The sequence below is a fragment of the Leuresthes tenuis genome, unplaced genomic scaffold (assembly GCF_036924035.1).
Source record: "Leuresthes tenuis unplaced genomic scaffold, fLeuTen1.0.hap1 SCAF_4, whole genome shotgun sequence".
Lineage (NCBI taxonomy): Eukaryota > Metazoa > Chordata > Actinopteri > Atheriniformes > Atherinopsidae > Leuresthes > Leuresthes tenuis.
In genome coordinates, this window is record NW_027325358.1 from 35,458,859 (window position 1) to 35,474,183 (window position 15,325).

The following is a 15,325-nucleotide window of genomic DNA, read 5'->3' on the forward strand; positions in this document are numbered from 1 at the left end:
TGCCTTTTTATTTGTTTTTGTTTTGTTGAGAGGGATAATAATGGTTTTTCTACATTGATATTTCGTCAACAGAGGTTAAATATGTCAAAAGAAAAAAGTCATTTTACTAAAGAGAATCACTTGTCATGGTAAAACTACATCTTTTTGTGTATAAAAAGACTGAAGGCATGATTTTAACTTTTTCTGAGAACTTAGATGTTGTACTCAATGAATTAACTGAATTAAAAAAAAAAAAGAGTGATTTCAAAGATTTCTTTCTCCAAATAAAAAGTCTTCTATGACTCCAGGCCAGCTGCTCGTCCAGATTTCTTTTTTTTTGTTGTTTTTTCCTGACATGTTGGCATCACGGTGGTGATCAGACACGGAGGACTCATTTCTGCACACTTTTATTTGAAGCATAAACACAGTTGCTGATGGTAAGCAGTGGTAGAGAAAGTTTTCATCTAACCAGTTGTGAACAAGTCTGTCACTGAGAGTTTCAGCTTAGTTTAGACAGAATCATAGCAAAAGTTATCGTAAATGTGGAATAAACGTTCTCGTTTTACCGGCAGCTTCTAAGTCCCTGAATTGAATGGTGTTAAAGTGACTTATTGTGAAAACACTTATTACTGTTAGGTGATTATATAATATTTAAATATGCATATTCTATAAGTTTGATGTTTGATTTGCAATTCTTTTCTTACTTTCTCGCCATTGAGTTTGCTGGGAGTCCATATTCAGAACTTCTGCATGTTTTCGATGTTTCCCTCCTCCACCACACCTGATTCAAATGAATGGCTCCTTATCAGGCCACTGCAGAGCTTGATGGCGAGTTGATCATTTGAATCAGGTGTGGTGGAGGAGGGAAACATCGAAAAAAATGCAGGGCGGTGGGTCATGAGACCGGAATTGAGAAACACTGTCATAAGTCATCTTTGTGTTAGACCCTGTGATGGACTGGCGACCTGTCGGGTGAGTCTGTACCCGACTCACCCGATGACCGCTGGGATAGACTCCAGCCCCCCGCGACCCGACCAACGGATTAAGCGGGTATATAAAATGGATGGATGGAGCTTTGTGTTATACTTTTACTCGAAAGGTTTTGCACACAAAATCCAACATCAGGAGGACTTAATGATTTAAGCATGCTTCGAGATGTCAAACGTACCAATTTGTGGGAGTTGCAAAGTGCAAATTTTTCTTAAATGAAGTGATCCTGAAGTGATTAACTCAGTCTTCAAAGGAAAGTTTTAGAACTAAATGTAATTATTTGATGTACTTTTCTCATACTGTGAAGGAACACCACTGCTTGATATTCAGTGGAAGAGCTGAGCACACGCTTCACTTTTTTTAGGCCAGTAATGACAAGAACTGCTCACTGAAAAATAAACTGACCCCTAAAGACGAAGTCAGTCAGGTTTATCAAATCAGTTTGCATATGTTTTTAACTCCATTATTAATGAATTAGCGTTGTCCTTATTTAGTTTTTCCTTAAAGGGGAACTCTGGTATTTTTAAACCTAGACCTTATTTCTGACATGAAATACGTTTATCTGCTCACCGAGAACAGTTTGGTGAAAGTCGGCGTCCTTCGGAAGATATTTAGATAACTGGAGATCCATATAACGGAGTGAACGGGGCTTAGAGGATGCAGCCTCTAAATAAGGCATTATCTGTCTTTATTTCACCAATACTTTAAGACAAATTAATGAATGAACGTGTACTATTGCACTGTTAGCTCATAGCTGCTGTGTTGTTGTTATTGGCGGCTATCGGGGGCTTATAGGGGGCTTTCTACACACTCGTCTACTGGGATGACGTCATGGACGCAGCACTGCTGCAGCTCAGCTCATTCACTCTGTGCTCTGTGACAGTCGGCTAACTTCACACGTAGTTTGCTACTGATAGTTTTGTGCAACATGGCAGGATATTTATCAGATTTTGATGACGTGGACGACAACTTTGAGTACGATGGACGTCCTTACCGGAGTGAATGAGCTGTGTTTAAAATAAAGTTCAGTAGTAAGACTAATTGTTAGGTGCAGCATTTTTCAATGCCGTGTCAGAAAATGTTACTATTTTGTTAATGTATATTGTGACCAATACACCACTTTGACTCTCAAAAGCTAAATTCTAATAATCTCCATGTTTCTTTCTAAACAAATGATTTCAATATATTCCTCATGTTTTCGTTTACATTTAGATTAATTTTTATCTATCACTCAACACAAAAGGTTTTCTCTCAGCCTTATCAGGGATAAAATGTAAATGCTGTCTCCTTTTGAAGGGTCAGCTTTATTTATTTATGTTTTTATTCTTTTCCCTGAAGGCCTGGCTGGTTATGGCTGAGCTCTGGCCAGAATGCATCTGTTACTCAACAACATCTGTTCCTGTTACTCTATTTCTCCCAGCATGCCAAGGGACTCGTAGCCTCTCCCAAGGGTGGCCTTTTGTGTGCCCCATTGTCAATTCCATCATTGTTTGCTGAAATCTGTCCCTCCAATGCTGCAGAGTTAGAAACCAACTAGAGGCCAACTATTCTGGTTGAATGATTTACAGTTCTATGTGGAGCAATTAAAGGAAACTGAGAGGAATTTAAAGTTGTGATTCTGAGGACAGATGAATGGACAAATGCAATCTTTTTTCTTTTCTTATTTCTTTCTGTTTTTGTTACTGTGTTCTAATGTAGGGCTGACCAAACATTGCTCATGTGAAAAGCTTCAGATTTTAGTTTAGATAAAAACTTTTGGTAAAAAAAAAAAAAAAAGTTTTCCACCTTTCTTATTTTTTTACAAAAAATATCTCAATACTCCGAGTGTTTGATGTCCAGTAGGTGTTTCTGCACATCAATCTGAATTTTAAAGCCATGGATTACCTGACTTGTTCTTTACAAGCAGAAATGGAAGTGATAAATCTAGCATAGGCGCAGTGTTTTTTATGAAAAGGCCCCCTCTCCTGTTTCCAGGGAGACACTTTCAGCTCCTGGCATTAGCCAACAGTATCCGCATAGAAAAGCCCACTATGGGGTTGCCAGGGGAAAGACAACAGATGTTACTGATTAACTTTGCTCACAGACCCCTTAAGAAGTGTTTGCTTGAGTGTTTGCAGATGGACAGAAACTTGGAAGCAATTCATTTTCACATTTATCAATATTTATTTGGAAAAATAGGCTTGGCTAATTCCTTCATTCAAAAAATGGTAAAGGAAACAGTAACATAACAATTTGTACATCCCTCTTAAATAACATCTTCTTTAAAAAATTCCCATTGACATGAAGTGCCTTTGCAAATATCAAAAAAGCAACTTAAATAATCATGACAAACATCACAAATATACATTACAAAATAAAAATAACAAAATTATTAAATAAACTTAAATTAAATCATAATTTTAAATCATAACATTTTTCTTGTGGTTTTTTTCTTTACTTTTCAAAAGAACAATCTGTATCAAAAAGCAACATGTTTTTTTAATTAAGACAAGGTTTTCATGTCCTAAACAAGAAAAAGAACAATACAATGTCATTAAATGGTTTGGAGGACTTGGGGAAGAAAACGCACTTCAGTTAACACAGTGATCAAGTATACATACAGTCTTCGCAGGTGTAGTGATGGGTGCAAAGCCCATGTAAACAGCCTTGTGAAGAGCAGGCCAGTATGGCCAAACATCCACCGTTTGATGCAGTTCCTGCGCTCAGCAACGGCATGTGGGTTAGAGAAAAGGCCCGGGTGCAAATGTTGCAAAAACTAAACTTGTAGCATTATACATTGTGACAATGTTTGTTTGTATCGAACGTTTTACCCCCACTCTCCAGTGAAAGTCAAACAGAAAGCTAAGTGGCCGTTTACTTTCGATTGTAAACTTCTTTTACCCTGCCAATTCTTATCCCACAGGCCGCTGCTGCCTACACTTAGTTACCAGTAGAGAACCAGCTCACTCTGAATATCAGTTAAACGTCTCAGTATCAGCAGCAGTCTCAAGGCGGGACACCTCCCCCCAGGGTTAGAGCAGCATCTGAAGGAGCATAAAAACTCTCCCATAGAGCAAATGAGCAACGGGCAGCCCGTTGTTGGCTTCTTAGACCTGGAGAGACACAGCAGAAAAAAAACATGAGCATTTGTTCAGCTCACTAAGCATGATAAGAAAGAGTTCTACTGTAAGGCCTATACAGTAAAACAGATCTTACCTCAGTTGCTATTATACATTCGTCCTTCTCTTCTGACATCACAAACACAGATTTGTACTTGGTGTCCACACATGCAGACAGTTCTGGGGCTTTCTTTTCTGATGCATCGCTTTAGGAAAGAAGAAAACAAAAAATGAGTAAGCTTCATAATTCTGATGTTTGGGTGTCACATTAAAGCTGATGAGAATAGGAGAGATTGAAGTGGTATATCCATTGTCTCAATAAATATTTACCATTTTAAACGTTTGCTGCGTTTCTCCTCAAACTCAAATGAGTCCAGGGATTGGCACTTGTCCTCACAGGCTGCCTCAAGCATGGCCTCCTTAGCTGCCTGCTCATTGTTGACCTCATGTACGAGGTTGTAGTCTGCAGATGGATGACGGCTTTTGTAGGTGCTCCTTTCTGGTGACAAGCCTTCATCAGGGTCGCTGCTGCAGAAGTCCATCTTCTTATTGATATTTTTGACTGCTGGCGTTGGCATCAAACTAATCGCCAGGTCCCTGTCACTGCGTTGACAGTTGTTAGTCAAGTTATTTATTGTCTCTCCTTCACCTACAGTTTCTACTTGTTCACTATGCTGGACTTTTGATCGGAAAAACCCAACTAGTACAGCACACCCTGCCAGCAGCAACAACACCAGGGCCACGCCAGACCCGATAGCCATCCAGGGCACCTCTGATCCACGAATGGCAGCATGCTCTGGAAGCAAGAACTGGCAGTTTCGACCACCATATCCAGGAGCACATGCACAGACATAGCGATTGTTTCTCTCATGGCAGGTGGCACCATTGTGGCAAGGGTTATGTTCACAGCGGCTGATTGGGGAGCTGCAGTTGCGGCCGGTGTATCCCGGAGGGCAGGTGCATGTATAGCCATTGGGACCCTCTTGGCATGTGCCACCGTTCTGGCAAGGGTAGTCTGAGCACTCGTCCCCGGTGTGGTCACAGTTCATGCCAGTGAAACCATCGGGACACTGACACAAGTACGAGTTGACAAGATCCACACAGCGTGCACCTAAAAACAGAAATGAAGCCTTGAATAGATACTTTGCAACTCAATGCACACTGACAACAACTTTACACAAATCCAAGAAATATTTTCTGTGGAATCACATCGAGGGTCTTACCATTAGAGCAGGGGCTGGATGTGCAGTGGTCAATCTTCTTCTCACAGTTGAACCCTGCATATCCTGTGGGGCACTGGCAGAAATAGCCTCCGTCAGGGTTGTCAGCACAGCGTCCACCGTTGGAACAAGGCCCATCCGCACATGTCGTGGCACTCAGCTCACAGTTGTTACCGTAGAAACCATGGGGGCAAGTGCACATATATGTGTTTTCTAAATCCTGTAGGGAAACACAGATATCAAGATTTGTCTCACTGCTAAATTTGCATCTTGTCCAGTTGCCCAGTCCAGTTCTACAATATTTGATTGTTTGGATGCTTCTATGGTTTCATTTTTGGAAAGAATGAGCAGTAGAGGAAAAGATAGATGAGTGGATGAAGGAATGTGGTAAAGGTACCCAGCTGTAGTCAGACATCATTGCTATCAACCCATTCTTAACAAGATATCTCTGTACTTATTCCAATTTCATTCCAAGCTCACTTACGGTGCAGCTTCCTCCATTGCGGCAGGGGTTTCCAGCACATTCGTTGACCTTGATCTCACAGCTGGCCCCAGTGAATCCAGGCCTGCAGGAACAGGTGTAGCTGCCCTGGCCAGTGTTACTACAAGTGGCTCCATTCATGCACGGCTTGTGGTGAGTGCAGTAGTTGAGATCTGGAGAGACACAGCAGAACATGTGGATTAACCACAGCACAACACATGGCAGGACGACAGCAGCAGCGACAGAATGTCTTTTGTCCTCTGGTACATCTCTTCTTTCAGTGTTTTTTGGTTTTCTGGCCTACTGTCTCTGCCGCTTATCTCCATACATTGGTGGCTTTGTTTTCTCTACCCTGATGTTATTGCATTTCCATCTCTGTTTTTATGTGTTACTAACATGTTACGCACCCATTTCTGTCCCTACTAAATTTTAGAGAGATACAGTATGCCTATATCTTGTGCCACACTGTGGAAATACATCTCTTTAAGTTTTAAACTCAAACAGCACCCAGAAAAACTTTATTTTAATTTCTATATTCAAACATACCTAGATGCCAAAACTACACATTGCTGTTTTAATCTGCCAAGACTTTTATCGACTGTCAAATCATTGCCGTTTTCTTTTTTCTTCGTCCTGCCTTTTGTAATTATTCCTTACCACTGAGCTCTTATCAGACTCTGTTCTCACCTTGGTTGCAGAAGAGCCCCCCCCAGCCCTCCTGACAGTTGCATTGCCAGGGCTGCTGGCAGGTCCCATGGAGACAGCCCGGGTAACGAATGCACTCATCACAGTAGCGGCCTTTGAATCCCACTCTGCACCTGTTGTTGTCCAATTAGGAGGGAACACCGGTCAGTCCACTCACATTACCTCATGTGTCCCACTAATTTATTCATGCCCCAGTGAACTGGTGAGCAAAACTTACTTGCACTCCCCGGGTTTTTCACAGAAGCCATGCTCCTCATCACAGCCTGGCAGACAGATTGCTGTTCAGGAAGAAAATGTGATCATTTTAGAAACTTCAAAGCTAGAGAAGACTTAAATACAACTTTATTATCTAGCTTTTTGAAACTTCAATCCTAGCAAAGTTCCTAAAATAAAAGAAAGGAGTAGCTCCTGAACTCTTCAGCGGTTACCTTAAACCCAATGTCTTAATCTCCATGCAAGAATTTTTTTTACCTAACATAATGCAGAAACAAAGGAGGGAGTGTGTGAATGTGTGTGCCTCAAGTGCACACACAAACCCCCTCAGCCCACCCCACCACCCTCTTTTTTCTTCTTTGCTGCGGGTCAAAACTCTTTTATTCATTCTGTGTGCGTACAAACACACACATGCACACACTCCCCCTTAATGTCTCGGATTGGGGCAGATAAGAGTGGACAGCTGGCGAATGTGTTGCCAGTGCGCGACAGCTGCTCCATTGTCTCCTCTCTGCCGGCAGCTGCCCACTTCAAACAATACCTCCCCCGCCTCAGCCAATCAGCGCCCGGCCCACTCCGAGAGTAACGAATCGGAAGGTAGCATGTAAATTTATGGCACGCGTGAGATTATTCCTCAAAACTTTCCTTAGAATAAATCAAGTGGTCCTGTGTGTGCGCGCGTGTGTGTGTGTGAGAGGGAGGGAGGGGGTAGGTGCGTTACGCGTGGTGTTTACGCACAAGTTGCCTTCTAACGGCAGTCAGAGGTTGTGACCACAGACGTAACACTAAAATTGAACTTTTTTTTCGTCGCCTAGCTCAGAAATCAGTCTTATCTTCTATCTAAAGCTTTAACAACATCCAAGTTGTTGGTTTATCTCAGATTTTATTGTACATCTCTGATAGAAACCTTTAGCGTTCATCTGATAAAATAATTAAAGTTTTTTTCTTTTGAGGTTTCCATCACCAGATACGTTTAGTCAACTTCAACAACAGCAGAAAACTTTTGTGACTCACGTTCTGTGCAGTACTGTCCTTTCCACCCGGCGTCACACACAATCTCCCCGCGCTCCCCGCAGGTAAAGTGGCCGAAGGCATCGTCTCTCGGTCGGCAGAATACAGAACAGCCGTCACCGTAGTAGTGCTCATCGCAAACGAATCGATACGAGTACTTGAGTTCGGTCCTTCCTGCTGTGTGCAGGTCCTGGGACCATTCCTCTCCCACAGTCAGATGCCTCTGCGTGGTCATGGTGCTGATTACCCGCTCCATGTTCTCTGAAAAGCGCACGATTAGATAAACGAGAGGTGGGGTGTGAATACATAAATGTGAAAGAAATTGGAAAGGGAATGGGGCTTAGGTTTAGTTCCTACCTGTAGAGAGGTCGTCTTTGGAATCGGTGTGTAACGCTTCAATGATCAGCGAGAAGGTCCCCTGGGAACACAAATGGCTTCATGAGACAGGTGGCCAGTGGAGATGCTGTGATAACATCAAGAGAGGACCCGAGGCGATTGTACCATACACTCACTGTGCTGAATATAAACTGTCTAAACTGATCCGCTGAAACTTGATAAGTGTAAGCTTTGTGCTCTCTCAGCCCTTAAGTTATGGTAAGAAATCGTACCGTTGCGCATTTTACGCACTTACTGAACATAAATGGCGCGAATTCGCAGCCTTGAGTCCTGCTCTGGTGAAACTGATGTGAAATGCTGTATTTACCGGCCACGTGAAGCCGAAATTAATCCTGATGGGGTTGGTGAACGAACTCTCCGGGATGACGTCGGGGACCTGGAATGAGTTTGAGCCCAAGACGGGTGTCACAGCGCCGCCGTAGGTGCACGGGGGCTCCGGTGAGGCGTTGGGCTGATAGTGCTTGAGACAGATCCTGAAGAAGGTTTTACATTCGCACTGTTGCTGGAAAGATGACGTGATGCCTCCTTTACAGCAGTTTTTGTTGCCCTGTACTCCCTTCTTGTTCAGAAACTCCTGCAACTTCAACTCAAAAACTCCCGAACAGAAACCCTGCGAAGAAAATAAGCTGTTATCATTGAGCACTGTAGTGCTTTTGTATGACTGTTATATCGAGAAAAGTTGAATAAATGCTCTATTGTTTGGTGAAGATAGAATACAGAGCTTACCTGGCATAGCAGCATGGACATGACTGCAAGAGTCAGCAGGATGACGCGCCCCATATTAAATAAATACATAATAAATAAGAAATAAATAGAGTAAAATGTCTCGGGGCTCGGCTTGTCGTCAGGGTGCCTCCTCCTGTTCAATCCCTTTGAAAAAGATGCATTGAGGTCGTCTCTGTCGCCTCACAGGTTTTTCTCATCAAGTGCTGCTGCTGTGAGCAACACTGCTTTGATTCATGTCCCGCGGAACAAAGAAGGATAAATCCCAAACCTTTAAAACTGAAGTCCCGACCCAAAATTTGAACTTGTGAGAGTTTGAGACAGGTGATTAAAAAAAGCAGAAAAGTCCTCCAGCTCCGTTATAAAGCGTTAATCCTGCGCGTAAAGAGGATGAATGATGGCTTCCTTGTTTGTCACTACTAGTAAGTGACCAATGTAAGGCTTTTTGTGGGAAGGTCTTGGTCTAACCTAAGGAGAGATTTGTCACTGGTACAACATGCTTCCCTCTACCTTCTAAAGTTTTTCCTCACTGTGAATTGTGCGTTTGTCTCTGACCAAGGCCGCCTGCAGCCTGTTATATACTGCACGACACATGTTATGGTAATAACATGCAAATTGCCCCTCCTCCTCCTCCCGGACTTCACTTCCCAATCTGGCCGGGCTCTTCACAATGGGGTCCCATACAAGAGCCTCCATATTTCTTCTAGCGCCACAGCACATTCAATGTTAACACAGCTCTAAATTGGAATGTGTCTAATCATATTGGCAAATAAGATGGGAACGTTACATCAAAGGGTGAAGTTAACGTTCATGCTGTCTCAAGTGATACAACTCATTTTGTTTACTTTTTTGTGTGTCTGGACACACACATCTTGCTCTCTCCTATAGTAAAACGAAAACAAGTATCAAATTATGAACATGTCTTGGTTCTGTGAATTGTGGAAGATGCTTTCACCTTGAGTGTCAAGCTTTAAGAACATTACAGCCCACAGTTGCCACATTTCACGTCGTTTGTTGCTGTTAAGGGCATGTGGTTGAATTGATCCATCCAGCTGTTGCCTCACTGACCAAACTTCTTTGTTTTGCTTCTGTTGAGATATTTTGGGTGACGTGCCAAAAAACGTTGTGAAGTTGATTCCAACAATCTCTCTTACAAAGAGAGGAAAATGTTTCCTGATCAAACCCTGACTCAGTTAATTGTTTTTCAGCCCTCCTCCCCCTCTCTCTTCCTCCTTTCCTCTCTCTCACAACCTCTACATTTTGGCATTTCTCGCTGTGGGAAGAATTTGATGCTTTGAAAAGACTCAAAAGACTAAAGAAAACATTCCTTGGCAGAGCTGCGTGATGAGGTAAACGACTTGAGGGGCCGGACTTTTGGTGTTCCATTTTGCTCTCTCCTTCTTCTCTTTGGGCTAAGCTTTAAAAGAGAACGTGTGTTTTCATGTATAGAGCTATCACTGTGTGTGTGTGTGTGTGTGTGTGTGTGTGCAAGACAAGCGCGCGCATCGGAGTCGCTCGCGTGGCCAACATGAGGGAAAACTTTTGTTTGAGTGTGTGGTGAAGGAGTAAGTCCCCCCCCCCCCCAGCTGTATGGTAATTCAGTGCCAGCACCTGCTCTCCCCTCAATAACAGTGGGCGCGCGCCTCTCAGTGAAGCGCGCGCGCGCACACACACACGTTGTGCGTTTACATTCAGTGCACATTTTATTCTTTATTTCGTCTTTAAACTTTGTTACTTTCTTTAGTATAAACAGTTTTATTTCTGTTAGTGTCAGAGCGGCTTGTGCTCGTGTTACTTTGCGCTTGTCGGAATAAAGAGTGAAAAGGTGCAGGTCGTTGCTTAATCATTTCGCCCATTAGATGTGTGATGTTTAAGCAGTATAATAGTGTTAAAGAGTGCGAGTTTCAGGCACACACTTGAAGTATTGCGTCACTAAACTCAGATTTGCACGTCACTGCTGAAGGCTTTCTCTCGCCTCTCTAAGGTTACTCTAGTTACTTACCTGCATGAGCGACCGGCTGTCAGACGCACACAGGCACGCGCACACTACCCTCCTCCAAAATGTGGCACACTTCTTCCTTTTCATTTTGATTGCGTTTACGTACGTGGTTACTCGTTACCTGTAATCAGTAGCAGCAAAGAGCAATCCTATCCATTTGTGACCATCACAGTAAAACCAGTTATGCTCCATTTTCCCCTTTTTAGTCATCAAAAAGGCAGTTTTAGAAGCGTTCTAGTGTCTAAAACATTGAACAAGTCTTAGCTCAACGCCTAAGTTCTCTTAAGCTTGAAACCCTTAAGTCCGCATCAGATACGGGTTAAACATGGGTATGTAGCTATACCACAATAAAAGCTGGAAATGACAGAGCTGGCAAAAGTGAAGAATCTTCCCCGTGGATTCACTGAACCTCATTCCTGTGCCACCTGAACCCCGCTGATCTCGATTTTTGTGCTCTTGACCACTGAAAAACATGTTCTGTCTGAATGCAGATAGAACCACTGGATACAGTTTTGTCGCTTTTCTTCTGGTGAGGATGCTGATATAGCTGAGGTCTGACTGTTTAACTTAGGTGCTACTGTAAGAGGCTGCTATAGTTTAATTCCTGCCCACCAGTAGCTATGTCAAACAAAAAAGGGTGACTCGGGGTTTGACTATTCATCCATTCTCTGCGCTTTAATTTCCATTGATTGTGAATTCAAGGGGGAGGGAGGGGGTCTTCAGTGAAGGACCACGACACGCCTTCAGACGCGGATAGACCCTTACAAGCCATCTGCCACTAACTACCCCCTCCCCTGTACACGTTCAGAAAACGACGTTTATTTCCATGCTTCCCTCCCTCCTTCCCTCCTCGGGCCTGAAGCGCACGTCTCTGTGCGCCTCCGTCCACCGGGCTCCGTCTACTCTTAACTGGAAGCATGTTAAAAGACCTGTAACGGTATGGGCCCTCCGGGGCCATATGGCGAGGGGGAAGCCAGAATTTTTTTCTTTCTTTCTTGGTCCCCGAAGAGGAGACACCACATGGTCACTCGTGGGAACGTAAACACCGCGCGCATCACACGACATCGATCATAAGAGGCGTTGATTGAGGAAGGGAAGGGTGAGGGTGGTGATCGATTGATTTTCTTTTTGCCGATACCTCATCACTGCAGAAAATATTGACGCATCTTCACTGAGAGTGAAGCCCTTCACACAGGGTCACACTGGGTTAGGTGGTGCCAGGTTAAATGATTCAGTTTCCTAAATGAGGAGAAGGTACAGTGAGCGCTGTAACTGATGGGTGAAACTGGGAGGAGGAGGGTGAGGAGAGGAGAGGGGCGACAAGACCTCTATAATTAATGCATAGGGCTGACGCCCGAAGGTTATGGGGCACGTCTCCGCGAGAGATGCTTTTACACGCGTCCCTCACAACTTCTTCGTGGTGCTATAAAAACTTATTTGAACTGGCTACAGTAGTAATAACATGGTGAATTGAAATCACTGCTAAAAAAGTGAGTTGGACTTTAATGTAAAGATTGTTTTTAAAAGTCGTAAATCAGAAATGAGTTTTATTGGTTGCATATATGTGCGTGAGGTGTTCTTCTCTCAGGCTCGCCTGTTTTACCTGCTGAAACCAGATCAACATACTCTTTTGTCTCCAGATCAGATTACTGTGGCCAGCTGCAAGGAGTAGGGGCCACAGACCAAATCCGCGTTTCTCCAGGGCTCTTCGGGTGTCCGCGAGACTCCCCACGGCTTCCCACGATTCCTTGAGCCTTCCTTTACGGGCTGCTGTGTCATCTGTCTCATTTGCAGACTTTGTTGTTTCTGGAGACAGTGCAGCAGTAAGTAAGGTGGCAGGGGGCGACGCGCCAGCAAGTGTGTGCAGAGGCACTGGGGATTTAAAGGGGGGAGGTAAAGAGTCGCGTGCCAGAGTTTAAGAAAACACATCTGCCACGCACCCCGGGGGCTCTCACCACAAGATGTGCGGGTCCCTACGAATAAAATCGATAATTCAACAACTGATAGTGTGCGCAACAAGTCTACCCACAACAAACACCCCCGTTAATGCTCACAGCGATCAGCCTATCCTTATGATTTGGCGCTCAAGTTGTAAACAAACAGAAAAGCTAATGTTGTCTTTTTATGGTTATCATGAGAAACCAAACCTTGTGTGATATTTCTCATTTTTAACGAAGTTACTGAGCAAAGCACCACAACTCACAAGCACCACTTCCTGTGAAAAGAAGTCATAGTAAAGTGAAGGAGAATATCACCATTTTTTAATGAAAAAACACTTCTGTTTTAAGTTAAGAAAAATTAACTGAATAGTTTGAGTTTTGAAATGAAAATCAGGAATATATTGATATTGATTGAATCAAAGAATAAGTCCCCATGATGCAGCATTTAACTTAAAATCACTCTGTTTGAAACTGATGACAGGAATAAAAAATGCCCTCATGCACACACCATGAGGCTCCATTGAATGGTATGGATTTGAAAATTGCATCTGTATCTCCGAAAAAAGTTTGAACGGTATGGGAATGAAAGTTTAGGAAACAAAATGCAGTGATTTTTAGATTTCCATTGACTTTGATTTAATCACAGACAATATGAGCCCAAGACAATTTATGTTTTGTCCTGTCAATTCGGTTTAATTTGTTGATATACATAAATTTTTACATTTCAGGCTGCAAAACGTTCTAAGAAAATGTTTGGATGGGGGCAATTTGTCGCTAGAGATTGGGTAAATATATATATATATATATATGTTGGAATTGTTGGAGAACTCTGAAACAACCACCACCCATACTGTTGCACACCTGAAGATGTGTTTGCAGGAAGAACGGGACAAAATAACAGCTGAAACACCTTATTTCTTAATTAGCATTTTCCATGCAGTCTCAACTTTTACAGTCTTTAGTCACCAAATCTTTCTTCTTGAATACACAGAAGATTATGGGCATATAGATAAGTAACTAATTAATCAAACTAAAACAAAATGAAGCTTATTGAGGTGAAATCTTATGAAGGTCTTTGGCAACCAGCTGCCACCAGAAAATATGGTTTAAATATCAGGTTTAAAATATGATTTACCCATATTATTATGGTTCAAGATTGATTTGATGTGCAACTCTCTTAAATATATATTTTATGCTAAACAATATGAGACAAAAAAAAAGTTCACTTATGATAGGAAACACTGAAGCTGCTCTGAAGGCTGAGTAAATCAACCAGCTTGTCTTTAGCCATCTCTCTGCTGCAGTGTGGAACGGACCCTCCCTTTCAGTCTAGACTGACTGAAAAATCTCAATAATTATCAGATGGAGTGTCATAATATCTGTGGTTCCCAAAGGATGGACTCTACAGACTTTGCTGATCTGTTGACTTGACCCCCATGGGAGTGACATTTAGATTTTTAATTTTGTGGGGGGAAAAAAAAGGATAGATCGCTATAAAATCTGGTTCCCACATTTATGTTCTTTCTTATGATGAACTGCAATTGCTTCAATGATCTTTTAATTTTTCATTCAGCTATATCAACAGATCTACAGATGAACTTGTCCAGTTTTTTACTAAGCAAAAATTACTGTATTGGTATGTAAAAGAATGAATCAGAATGAGATCATATTTGAATTGTGGTGAGGCAGCAAATGTGCATGACGTTTATAGTTCTGAACATTAGGTTTAACAGCATTTAATTTAGCCAGTGAGTATATTAGGACTGAATCCAAGAAATGTTTGACAGTTTGGAGAATAGGACACAGTGAAGTCTTGACACAGTTCCTCTACACTTGTTAGGAGTCCATTTCTATATGAAACTGGAGTTCTGATGCCTGAATGCAGATCTTCACTTGTAGGTCACTTTGGATAAAAGTAATTTGCTAAATAAGTCAGTGTTATTGTTCTGTAGCACTGAGGATTCCCTTAACTGTTGCATGATAAAAAAAAAAACCAAGGCAGAATTAAATATGACATAAGTCTGTGTGTGAAAAAAACAAAACATAATCAACCAAATTAGCGGTGTAAAAAATTTTTTCATCATCTTCATTATTAGCATGAATGAATACAGTGTAAATGGAAGAATTAAAGAAGTAACCCCTCACCAGCCCTATCCTGTTTTCTCTAACTCTCCCTCTCTATCTCTACAACCATGAGCATCTGCCCAGAAATAAACAGATGTAGGCACCTGCGTGGTGGGCCCACATATGTGCACATAACCCCCTCCCCAAACCCCCTTTCAACCTTCTACCCACAGCAGATCACAATAGGGAGCAATCATGGATGCAGTAACCAAATACTGCCTATCCCCTCAGGACACTCACTCTGTTAGAGGCATTGTCACCAGTTATATCAAGTGGCTGCACCAAACAATCTGTTGTATGACTGCTCATTTAAGGCATAGCATAATTCAGAGGACGGAGGGATCAGGGGACCGTGGTGTACGGAGGTGACTGCCTGGATCATCTTTGTGGCTCCAATATAACTAGTAAGCTCAGGTTTTGGGGTTTCGTACAATTGAGTCCAGACA

The 15,325-nt window shown here is 42.5% G+C and overlaps 1 protein-coding gene across 1 annotated transcript; it reads right to left on the reverse strand.

The window, feature by feature from the left end:
- Window positions 1-3,406: 3,406 nt before the first annotated feature.
- Window positions 3,407-9,349, reverse strand: dla (deltaA). The gene is made up of 11 exons (XM_072383892.1): window positions 8,820-9,349; window positions 8,401-8,703; window positions 8,055-8,115; window positions 7,701-7,958; window positions 6,691-6,751; window positions 6,456-6,586; window positions 5,772-5,941; window positions 5,291-5,507; window positions 4,398-5,178; window positions 4,165-4,273; window positions 3,407-4,061 (listed from the first exon to the last, which is right to left on the reverse strand). Exons 1-11 carry the CDS (start codon window positions 8,886-8,888, stop codon window positions 4,056-4,058), a joined length of 2,166 nt encoding a protein of 721 aa, XP_072239993.1. The 5' UTR covers window positions 8,889-9,349; the 3' UTR covers window positions 3,407-4,055.
- Window positions 9,350-15,325: the final 5,976 nt, after the last annotated feature.